The sequence below is a fragment of the Diabrotica virgifera genome, chromosome 8 (genome assembly GCF_917563875.1).
Source record: "Diabrotica virgifera virgifera chromosome 8, PGI_DIABVI_V3a".
NCBI classification, from domain to species: Eukaryota; Metazoa; Arthropoda; class Insecta; order Coleoptera; family Chrysomelidae; genus Diabrotica; species Diabrotica virgifera.
This window is the reverse complement of record NC_065450.1, coordinates 51,899,792-51,913,185: the sequence shown is the minus strand read 5'-3', so window position 1 is coordinate 51,913,185 and position 13,394 is coordinate 51,899,792. Positions and strand designations below refer to the sequence as shown.

Genomic DNA, 13,394 nt, shown 5'->3' with positions numbered 1-13,394 from the left:
TAATGGCCTTATTTTTTCTGAATTATGCCATCTTCTCTTCTTTGTATTTAATTTGACTTCAAAATATGTGAAGCTCTTCACTGCTTCAACAACATCGTTTAACAACAACATTCCAATTTTATTTCTGGCTCCCTTCGGTCTTGTCTGTGTAAGTATGTCTTTTGTATGTTTACTTGATGTCCAATCTCCTTGGCCTTTTCAATTGTGAATATTTCACTACAGGAGTATTAATAATAATTGATTAATATAGATAAACCTTTAAGATATAGCAAACCAAGAACTTTTTTTTGACAAATAATGTCAATGTATTATTAATTATTTAGAATCAATATTAATATTAATAATCGTCTCGTACACAACAAAACATTAACACTTATCTGATAGCATTCCCATTAAATGTTGTTGAAAAAATGTATTTTCATCCTTAATAACAAGAATCCTCTTTATTTTCACTGAGAATATACTTCATACTTGAACTCTACTTCAGTACTCAAAGAAGATTAATAGATATATAGCTTTAAAAAAATCTTAATAGGATTGGCTGAGAAGTCTTAAATATAAGTCAGATTGATAGAACAAATGTTTTACCAGTATGAGTGGATATCTATATAGATTTAGCATAGCTAACGCAGGCAATACTCGTTGGTCCTGTATACCATCAAAGTCTTCACCAGTCTTACTCTGCCTAGTTTATGGTGATGTTACTATATTACTGCGGGCAGCAGAACTTGATCACTACGATGCTAAAATACTTATATTACAATTTAAGTAGCCTCTATCCAAATTGGAAATAGTTGTATTACTACCCATCAAAATTGGAGTACGACAGGGTTGTGTTTTGTCTTTTTAATCTGTACTATGAAGAAATTTTTAGGATAGCTTTGTATGACAGACAAGAGGGAGTAAAACTAAGATGAAGATAAAAATTGAAGAAAAAGATCTTCTGTGTAAGAGGTATATTTATTTGAAAACCCCAATAGAGGGCCACATTAAAAAACAGAACGTTTTCGCTCTAAAGAGAGCATCATCAGTGTTCTAAGCAAGCTCTACATGCTAAGCCTTTCTCTTTGTGAGGCTTTCACCTTTCTCTTTGTGAAGACAGAGAAATCAACTCAACCACCCACATGCTCGTGGTATAGTCATCTGATGCTTTGAGGTATATCTATCTTTTTAAATTTCACCAATCGCCAGGGTTTAATATATAACACGCCAATGTAAGGCTTTTAGTCAGCATTTTAAAGGTTTTAACCCATGTATTTTTGGTGGCTTAACATGTAGAGCTTGCTTAGAACACTGATAATGCTGTCTTTAGAGCGAAAACGTTCTGTTTTTTAATGTGGCCCTTTATTGGGGTTTTCAAATAAATATACCTCTTACACAGAATATCTTTTTCTTCAATTTTTGTAATTAATGGTATACAGGAAATTTTTCCTTATGGATTTTAAGATGAAGATGTTCAAAATGATGAATTCATAACGTCTGCTCATAAATGTCATGAGGAGAAAACTACTTCGGCCATATAATCTCTTCTTCTTCATGTACCATGTAATTTCAGAACGTTGGTTACCATCATAGCTATCTTAACTATATTAACTGCCACCCTAAATAGCATGCTTGTATCAATATAGCAACCTATATTTGCTATATAATTAGAGAACCTAAATACCATATACTTCGCCTTATAATACAAGAAAAAGTGGAGGGCAAGAGATGGATTGGTCGAAAGAGACTTTAATGGCTGTGTAATATTAGACTATGGTGTCAATAGAGAAAGGTTTCAGGGAATTGTAAACATGCTGACGGCCAAGTCTGAATACAGATACGGCACCAAAGGAAGAAGGATGTTATTTAATGGACTTTAATAATCACGTATTTATCCATTGCTGATATTCGGTTTATTTCGTCAGTTCATTTGTCAGTAATATTTTATGTCTCGAACAGAAGTACAGACTGTTTTTCTAGAGACTGGTGAATTGATTTTGATTGTTTCTAGTACTATTTTTTTTTAATTATTCTCTAATTTTTTTAAGTGAAAACTTCTTTAGCGATGTTGTGCACTTTTTGGATAGGGAAAAAGCATTGAATTCGCGACCATCATCGCTTCGCCGAAATAAATTCTGTACATATACCGGGTGGTGAATCGTAAAACGGGCCATAGGAAGCTCAATGTAAAATTCTAAACTGTTGAATTCCTGCTTCCCTAATTATTTTACATCAAAAGTCATGAGAGAATATTTGTAGAGGATTGAAATCTGTATTAAAATCAAAAGTAATAATTGTTCTACGATTTAAACGCATTTCAAAATTTTGAAATAGTTATTTTCCTAACTAGTGCGGAAAGTGATACTTTCACACACGAGACTGCCGTTGACCCGAACGACGTGATAGCGGAGTTCGGGCAAGCAGTCGAGTGCGGGGAAGACACTTTCCGCATGAGTTAGGAACAATATTTTTTCTAGGGCCGTACGTTTGGAAAAAAGCCACAAAAAATAGAGTTATATCAATTTTTATTTAGAAGTCAAAATATACAAATTAATTCTTTGACAACGTTGTCAAAACCAAACTTTCAATATAATGGGTTACCACGACGATGATATTGGTTTCCATGACGACGATTCAAAACCATTGTAATTGTCTACTGATCTGACTTTTAAATATTATGTCAAAATAATTTTATTTCATCGAATTGTCGTATATAATATCACAAGAGAGAAAATTTTGCCGGCAATATTTTCGACTGGTATGAAAGTTTGTTGCCTGGCAATTTTCGCGAATTAAATTTTGACTTAAATCACGAGACGTCAGTCGAGTGATTTTGTCAAAATTTCATAAGCGAAAATTACCAAAAGGCAACGAACTTGAATGAAACCAGGAGAAAATTTTGCCGGAAATAATTTTCTCTCGAATGATATTCGACAAGACTATTTCACGAGACAATTAATGCACCATATCAACGAAATATAATCTTTATTTGTTATTACCAGACACTTTCGTGACGGATCTGTCATAATTTTGTCGCTGAGATTTCACGTCGTTAAGGAGTTTTGTCAGTAGGAAATGAAGCGATACTATGCCGTTTTATCAGTTAAAAACAGTCTAGTGAAATAGTCGCACTAAATTCATTAAAACATGAACACAATAAGATAAATTTGAAATAAATTAGTAAATAATATCTAAATAGTAGTTCATTGCATGTATTATAATATATTATAATGCCATATTACAAGGTATTTTACTTTCCCGCACGCCGTGCGGGAAAATTTACTTTCTCGCACGCCGTGCGGGAAAGTGCAACTTTCGGAAACGAAATGCGTGCGTGAAAGTGCTCTTTTAGCACGGCCGTAGAAAAAATATAATACAATTGCCACAGTAGGTATGTGTGTAAAAGTTAGGCCACACGTTACTATTTAACTGAGAGTGCTCACACCATTGACTGAATAAAAAATCTTTATTATTAATTCTTTCTCCGGAACTGAGGGTATCTATATCAACTGTATTGTTTTTAAACAATAAATGATAAAATAAAAATATTGACACTTCAAAATTGTGAAAATAATAACTTTATTATGACACATTATTGCACTGAAAAACTGAAAAATGTATTACATTTTTACAAAATTTTGGAATATGTTTAATTCCTAGAACAATTTTAACAGTTATTTTCAATACAGATTTCAATCCTCTACAAATAGTTTCTAATGTCTTTTGATGTAAAATAATTAGGGAAGCAGGAATTCAACAGTTTAGAATTTTACATTGAGTTTCCTATGGCCCGTTTTCCAATTCACCACCAGGTATATATTATGTGTATGTATACAATGAGCACGTAAAGGTTGGAATAAATTCATTTTCTCGAGAATGGATTATTTTGAAAAAAATCCCGAAACAGCTTAATTTTTATTTTTAAGTTGCGACTTTTTGGCATATATATCATACTAGTGACGTCACCCATCTGGGCGTGATGACGTCAGCGATGATTTTTTTAAATGAGAATAGGGGTCGTGTGATAGGTCATGCGAAAAGTTATTCGATTCTCTATTCACTAATATAAACATTAACAGAATTAGTTGTACAGGGTGTCTAAAAAAATTTTTTTAATTAAATTTATTGATATAAAAAGAAGAACGTATGTAATTTATTTAATTCAAAATACATTATATACTGCTCTCAGAAAACAGAATCAAATGTGTATTTAAAAAATAATCATTGCTTGATAAATTAAATTTTCAATCTGTCAAGAGGCAGCTGGGTGGCTGATTTAATTTTGAATTTAAGAAAAAAACTATACTTATTTGTCAAATAAACATTTTTTCGTGTTTTCTGATAGCAGTAAAATGTATTTTAAATTAAATAAATTACGCACATTCTTCTTTTTATGTCAATAAATTTAATTCAAAAAAAATTTTTTTGACACTCTGTATAAATAATTATGTTAATGTTTATATTACTGAATAGAGAATTGAATTACCTTTCAAATGAGCTATCACACGACCCCTATTTAAAAAAAAATCATCCATAACGTCATCACGCCCAGATGGGTGACGTCACTAGTGTGATATATGTGCCAGAAAGTCGTAAATTAACAATAAAAATTGACCTGTTTCAGGATTTATTTCCAAAATTGCCCAATAATGAAAAAATTAATTTATTCCAACCCTTACGTGCTCACTGTATATAAATAGCATAGGATGCACGCAACGCGTATATAATATAGGTATAGCACTTCTTTTTGGATGGGGAAAAGCATTGAACTCGCCACCGTCATCGCTTCGGCGAGATATTAGTAATTTATATAGGTACTATGATTTAAATTACGTATAAGTTCGACCGAAGATATAAAGGTTGGAGGAGGGATAGAGTGTGTACCGAAGGCATTTGGTTCGTAAGAAGTTTTCACTTCTGTCGACACTCCCCCGAGAGCCTTAAATTTTTTTTTATTTATTTAAGACCTTACTTTGTTTCAAAAATAGAATATGCCGATACATTAACTAAGAAACATAGAAGCAAAAGACTCTATTGTAGCTACTACATAATGCTGTATAGCGATTAACCTAACGGAATTTAGAAAATATTATTACTACAATAGAAAGACTAATAAACAGGCTTAGTTTTGATTTGTTATGATATTTCATATTTGTTCGGCATATTTGAAAAGGCCACTACATGTGCATAGTAATTGGTTTTGAATATTTGAATAATCTGCGGTATATTGAATGCATTTCTTGATGATGACTTTTTAAATATTCATCCTGCGTAGATGTAGTCCATACATGCGATATTACATGAAATATAGATTTATCCAGTTCTTCACATGCAAATATCAGCGGGATTCGAATCTTATTTATTATGTATAACACAGAAATGTGGAAAACAAAACGTACACGCAAAAAAAGACTTCGTTACTTTTTTATGAGGGCATAATCTTTATGTAAATAGCTCAATTCGGCTTAGCATCTTTAGTGACACCGAATTAACAGAGACTTCAGCATATCACTCATCCGCAAGAAGAGTGGCACAGCTCAAAAATTCATAATTCCAGTTATCCTGCTAAATTGACTCCAAAAATCTTAACTTTTACCAGGAAAGTGTCACATAGATGTTCACTTCCAACTTCGTAAGATGGCGGTAGTGTCATTATTCATTTGGCAGTAAAATCAATACTTTTATTCCGCAACAGTGGCACTTTTCAGTTATGATGTGACTGTCTACCGGAACGTATCGTTATTTATCAAAAAACCGTTGTATTTGGACAACGGCCCTAGGTATTTTTCGTTAATTTTAAAAAAATTGAATATTTTAAAATAAAAGTGACATAACTCAAAATTATGATTTTTTCTTTGTTATCAGATATCATAGTTTTTTGGTTTTGCCTCTTACACAATTAGGAACATTCACTTATCCATATTCTTCGTTTTTAATTTTAAATTTTAGCAGTTAGGATTAAAAAACTAAAAATTAAAAAAACTTATCGCTTAAAACTTACAGTTAAATTAAGATCTAAAAGATCCATCTCCTGAAAAAAGTTGTTTTGTGAGTTGTGACACTTTTCTTCGGGATGAGCGATATAATGACTGTTCAATATGGTTCGAAAATTCGATTCCAAGTGGGACCCAAATATAAATATAATTATGGTTCTTTTGGTTTACTAAACTTACTGCCGCTTTGGAAATTGTATTAAACATTTTAAAAAAGAATGCTAGAGCAGTGGAGGAAACAAGTATCCTGAATGGGAATAGACATAGGTGGTGGTAAATGTCTAACAACTTTGTTTTTCGCAGATGATCAGGTAATCGTGGCGAATGATGAGGAAGACATGGACTAGATGTTTAGAAGACTAAATAAGGAATATGAAAAATGGGGCCTCAATACGAATATGTCAAAGACAGAGTATCTTAAAATAGGGGATGATGAAGAAGATGCAGAGCTAGAAATTATAATCACAAAAACATGTAAAGAATATAAATATCTCGGATCTATAATATCTAAAGAAGGCGCTGCCAAAAGAGACATCGAAAACAGAACGCAGCAGGGCAAAAAAGCGGTAAACATTCTAAACTCTCTGCTATGGTCTAAAGATATAAGACAAAAAAAGAAATTGACAATCTATCGAACCTTGGTAGAGTCTATTATGATTTATGGACCAGAAGTTTGGCAGCTCACGAAAAAAGATAGAAAAAGAATAGAAGTAGTAGAAATGGATTATCTACGGAGAGTGTGTGGTATATAAAAAAAATCACATCAGGAATGAAGATATTAGAAGGAGGACAAATACTGTATATTTCAGTGTACATAGAATTGAAACGAGACGACTAGTGTGGTACGGTCACGTAGAACGAATGAATGAAGATATATGGCCAAAGAAAGCTTTAAATTACATACCACAACAAAGAAGAAGAAGGGGAAGGCCTTCAGTTGTCTGGGAAGAAAATGTACGGCACATAATGAGAGATAGAGCCATCAAAGAAGACGAATGGGTGGACAGAAGGACAGAACACGATGGCGGTGGAAATGCGAGAAGTGGTAGGGACTGTAGGAACCTTGCTTATAGATAGATAGAAAAAAGAATGCAAAATGTCATTATTTATTAAGTTGCATTTATCAAATAAAGTTGTAAGTATAATATTGACAATTTAGAAATTGTATAAATCAATGTAATATCTCCTTCTTGAACGGAGAAAATAAAAATTAATCCTACATTATTACATCCTAGATTATTAAAATAAACCTACAAGGTAGATTTTTAATCTGTGTATAATTTTAATCTACAAACTGTATACTTATTAACATTTTTTTTCTTTTCAGCTGAACCACGACCAAATACAAGGCTTGAAAAGACTCCCTCAACCCCTGCATCACATAATGGTAAGCACCCATAATTTCTGCTGAAAAGCTTTTTTGATATTTCTTTTAAGAAGAGCAGTGTTTTATATATTTATTTAAATAGTATTCCGAATTCGTGTCTTACTCACTATTTAAGTCATTCTATTTAAGTTCTTTTGTATTATTTAAGTTATTTTTTTCTTATTATCTTATCTAAAGTGGCGATTTTTTTGCAGTGTATATAGTTTATGTATAATTAACTAGCGTTTCTGAATTTATTGAGAATAGTTCCAGAATAATTTTGAGACACCAAATACTACAGGGTGTTTGGTAAAGAATGGGCCATACCTTAACCTTAGATTCCTGAGGTTAAAATAGGTCGATTTAAGCTAACTTACCTTAGTACGAAGGTTGATAATAACAAAAATACAGAGTGTCGAAGTTAAACTTTTATTTTATTTATTTTTGAATATTTCCTGACAGACATGAGATAACAACACGAAATTTGGTAAGTGGGGGTTTTTAGGACGACAAACCTAAATTCCCTACCAAAAATTATACATATATTACCCAGAGGGCGCAACATACGTCTTTCAGCGCTTATTTAATACGTTCAAATTTTTTTATCCCCCACTCTACATAATTTTAAGATCAAAACTTTTATTACTCCATTATTTTTACTTAAAAAATGTACAGTAGGAAAAATGAAAGAATACCCATGAACGAACGTATAAAACACGCTTTATTTTCCTGTCACCGTGTCACACAAAAAATTGCACAGCGCAAGTACATGTAATAATTATTGTTACATGTACTTGCACTGGACAATTTTCTTTGTGACACGGTGACAGGAAAATACAGCGTGTTTTATATGTTCGTTCATGGGTATTCTTTCATTTTTCCGACTGTATACTATATTTACCTAGCTAAACTTAACCGTTTTCGACATAAACGCATTTCAAATCTACAATGCAAAATTAAATTTTTTGAATTTTATTGTAGTTATTAAAAACCATTTAACATATCCTTTTCATACTTGGCAGCAAGTGTAAGGACTGTACACCCTGCTAAATTGTATTAAACAAACATTTCTGGCTGCTGCCAGAGGCGTACGACGGGGGAAAGTGAATGGTTGACCCTTCCCAAATTCTACGCCACTGGCAGAATTGCTAATTTAGTGCAATTTTTGGTTTCTATGTAAATAATATCCTCTTCGTTCGTAACGATAAAGTCATTAGTTTTCGAGATATTTGAAGTTAAAACGAAGGAGCATAATACATTAATCAAATTAACTGTGCCGTTTTATTTTTAACTTCAACTATCTCAACTATGACTTTATCGTTACGAATGAAGAATATATTATTTTCATAGATAGTATTGGTAAATTATGCTAAAATAACAGTTTTGTCAGTGGCGTAGAATTTAGGAAGGGTCAACCATTCACTATCCGGTGTCGTACGCCTCTGGTAGTAGCCAGAAACGAATATTTAACATAATTTAGTAGGGTGTAGAATACCTAAACTTTCTGCCAAGTAAGATAAGGATATGTCAAATAACTTTACAGTATCGGGTACAAATAGTTAACGTTTTAACCCGGCATTGGTCGCTAGGTAAGTTGTTACGCGAGTGGTCGCGCGTGAGATTTTCTCTCACATATCCAACTTTTGTCTTTTTTTACAAAATTTTACAAAAAGATGAGGTTTCATCAACGATAAAGCCATTTGCTTTAAAAAGACACGACGTTTTTCTGTTTTATTATTATTATCTTTATATAAAATGTGACTATTGATGCCGCCAATATTCAACATTGAAAAATATATGGTAAGTAACCATCTACAACTAACACGTCAAACAGAATATAAGATTTTCATATCATCGAGCACACCCACGGCGCCTTTTATTACATCATAAAAGGATATTATTTTAGGCTTTAAGGGAAAAAATAAAATTAATTTTTATACACAGTTGGTGACGCCGGTGGTCGCTTGATGAGAGAAACTCTCACATGAAGCGCACTGACTCAACAATACGGTGATACTAAGTAAACTGAGTCACTATCTGAGCGGACGAGTCTATTAGATTTTCGAGGGAGGATAGTTAGGAGACTAGAAGGAACTACAGCGCGTATAATTTCCCAGAAAAAAAGTTGTGCGCAATTTTCTGAAACCGTGAGAGAAAATCTCATATAGCGACCACTGGCGGGTTAAACGAAGAATAAATTATTTAAAAAAAAAATAATACTTTAAAACTATTTGACATATCCGTGTCATATTTGGTAGAAAGTCTAGGTACTGTACACTGTACACCCTACTAAATTATGTTAAATACTCGTTTCCGGCTATTACCAGAGGCGCACGACAGGGAAAAGTGAATGGTTGACCCTTCCCTTTCCCCGTCGTACGTCTCTGGTAGCAACCAGAAACGTTTGTTTAATACAATTTAGAAGGATGTAACAGTAGTTACAATTGCTGCCAAGTACGACAAGGATATGTCAAATGGCCTTTAGTAACTACAATGAAATGAAAAAAATTGAATTTTGCATCGTAGATTTAAGCGAGATGAATGTAGTATACCTTTTTTAAGTAAAAATAATAGGAGAATAAAAGTTTTGATCACAAAATTATATAGAGGGGGGATAAAAAAAATTGAACGTATTAAATGAACGCGGAAAGACGCGAAGAGTGCGTAGGGAATTTAGGCTTCTCGTCCCAAAGAACCCCCACTTACCAAATTTCGTGTTGTTATCTCATGCCTGTCAGGAAATATTCGAAAATAAATAAAATAAAAGTTTAACTTTGACACCCTGTATTCCTGTTATTATCAACTTTCGTACTAAAGTAAGTTAGCTCAAATCGACCTATTTTAACCTCAGGAATTTAAGGTTAAGCTATGGCCCATTCTTTACCAAACACCCTGTATATTGACCTACAATTTTGTAGAGTGGTGTACATAGTCATATGTAATATTTAAAATTTGTATAATTTTCAAAACAAACAGAGATAATATATCAATCAATCAATTAACCAAATTTCCGATAAACATGTTTTATTAGAAAAATCATCTAAATATACTTCATTAAGTTATTAATGCAAAAATACGCCGTGTCACAATTAAACTAAAAATGAAAGTCATTAAAATGAAAAACTAATTATGTAGCATTACCGGAATAAAGTGGCCAGCCTGTTAAAAATTACGAAATTATATATTACGAGAAGAAGACAAAGAAAGCCCAATCTTTCCCCATTACCACTTCACTTGTATGTACGACTCCTTTTTAATTTAGTATTTTCACGCGCTATTTCAACGATTATATTTGTTTCTGGTTTCTTTTTGTAGTACCTTAGACAGTGGTGATTTTATCTTTTGTTTTGATTGTTGTTTTATAGGAAATTGACTAATTATACCTACATAATATATAATAATATTATAAAATTCAAATATACTGGGTGGTCTGATAAGCAACCACCTTTGAAATGAAAATCATGTTTTTCCAGCGATTTTTTTTATTTAAATAAAGCCGCATCTTCCCGAAGGATATTAGCGACATAACGGTTATAATATATACAAATAACAGTAATATCTGGTACTTACATGATTACATTTTGTACAACATATTGATACAAATTAAATACCCTATTAGTTTTCTGTAATCAAAGTTCTTTCCCAGTAACAATTGCAAGCTGTTCGGGATGCCATATATACGCCTTTCAATACTATATTTAAGACAATCAATCAAGAAATGAACTATACTGTCTGCTACATTACAATCGGAACACTTTGGAGCTTCGCTGTTTGTGAATAGGTGTGCGTGTGTATACCTACTATGGCCCAGTCTCAAACGTGTTAGGATTATTTGGGATCTTCTGCTTGCTGCTGTTGGTTGCCACGGAGAGATGTCACTTTTAATCAGTTTTAGTTTCGAAACCGAATTTTGCCACTCCCGGTTCCACGCACTTAACACTTTATTTTTAAAGAAGGCTTTTAAATCACTTGCCACACTCCAATGTTCGACCTCTGATTCGTCACTACCAATAGCATCGCGAGCACTTATATCTGTCAATTCGTTGCCATCGATACCAATGTGCGAAGGTATCCACAAGAAATTTACTGTTCTGGAATTTTCTTGATCTATCTGAAGTTCCAATTTTATCATTTTTTCTATGGGACGTTTCGGATATAGATTTTGCATTTTGCATAGCTTTAATAGCGGAGAGTAATTGCTCAGTAATAAGTAATTGGACAAAAGCGAGGTGATGGAAAAATCCATCAATATTCCATTGATGTAATGACGTGAATGTTATTTTTGACTTAATTGAGAAGTGTCACTGTCAGAGTCAGAAATCTCTTTACCAAGGTAAACATACATTTTCTTCTTAATAAATGTTAATTTGAGCTTTATACTTCTGTCTTTTAAGTGGGGATATACTTTTTCGAACATATTAATTAGACCGAAGTATTTTTTTGTGTATTCTTGAATGATACTCAAGGGATCAGCAGAGCCGGTAATGTTAGTTAGAAGAATAACCAGTTGGTTGTAATCAAGAGCGAAAGATGGAGTATGATTTTCAATGAACGTTTTTGCGGGTTCTGGTAGCAGTGATATAGAGTTACTATTACTTTCCGTTGAAACAGTTTTAGATTTTTTGATTTTTGGCAGAATTTTAGGCTCACGGAACGACTCGCATTCTGCTGAAGGAGACTCAATTTCAGGTGAAGTTATATCGTCAACGGTACGCTTATGAGAGTTAGATTCTTGAACAATGTTTGTTATCGGGGTTGTTGTGTTTGAATCGTTGGATGCTAACGTTGGTTCTTCTAATACCTGATGTACATGTTGGGGATCTGCATTGGTGGAAACGTGGGAGATTGACATTTCTTCAGATGGTGTATGTGTTTGTTGCAAAGCTGCATTGCCTAGACTAGGTAAAGATTTTTCATTATTTGAATGTTGATCTTCTAGAACTGTTGATTCGGAACACTGAGATGCTTTGTGGCGAGGCTTCTTGCAATTGTAGCAGACCAAGCCATCTTGTGATATGAAAATCCTATGATAGGTGTTATCAAAGTCATGTAGAAAATGATTCCGGATCAAAGTAGAAATGATTCCGGAAGTGTCAAATTGTGGGGACTGATGTATATTTGCCTCTTAAAGCTGAGAATATGGTTATATTCAGGTAAGGTGGCACTAATTTTAAGGAATGTCATAGGTGAAGCCGGTACTAAACCAATATTTTGTAATTCGTTGATTAGTATTTCATGAGGTATGGAGGGGCTTACGTTGGACAGGACAATCCTTTCTGCTGGTGTTATTAATTTCCCAGCTCGAACAATTTCGCCTTGAATTTCAATGTATCCTCTGTTGGTCATGAAATCTTCTACCAGTTGTTTGCTAGATAGGTACATACAGATGCGATTGTTAGACAGTCGAGAGCAGAATATAATATTTTTGGGTTGGATTATATTTCCCAAGGGGATGAGGTATTCTTGAAGTTTGGTATTGTCTAGTGCATTAAAAATGATCGCGTTCTCTTTAGAAGGAAACTGAACTTTTGATGTTGCTTAAGAATATGTTTGTGAGACATTTTGTTGATATTGGATATTGGATTGCATTGTGGTAACATTATTTTCCATGGTTAATTAATTTCATTAAACACTCTTTGTCAATAAATAGGATCCGACCCTGACCACCTGCAAAAACAAGTATTTGGGTCTGTTTCACGACAGGTGTAATTAACGTAAAACCACTGATAATGAAAAATTGTTTATAATAAAAACAAGCTGTCCCAATATATTAAATTCAAAAAGTTTTTACAAAGAAATTAATTAAATCTTGTACACTTACAGTTTCGATTATAATTCGGCACAAATTCACAATTTATTACATTGTTTTATCGCTTAAAAATAACAATTTTACGGAGCACGTGTTAGGTACAACATTTCTTATCTCCATGCAGGGCCGCACTCCTTCCAGCGATTTTAAAACTTCTTAATGCTGTCGAAATACCCGTAATAAAATTCTCGGATCCCTTTAAAATAAACGTTTGTTCTGTCAATTATGTCTTCGTTCGGGCTAA

General features: G+C 33.1%; 1 protein-coding gene across 2 annotated transcripts in view; it reads left to right on the top strand.

The window, feature by feature from the left end:
* Nucleotides 1–13,394, top strand: part of LOC114339800 (protein nubbin) — a 413,621-nt gene that overhangs the window by 333,259 nt on the left and 66,968 nt on the right. For both annotated transcript variants that reach the window (XM_050657778.1, XM_050657777.1), the window contains exon 4: nt 7,303–7,362. In XM_050657778.1, the coding sequence (XP_050513735.1) occupies nt 7,303–7,362 (60 nt within the window). The remainder of the gene's footprint in view (nt 1–7,302; nt 7,363–13,394) is intronic.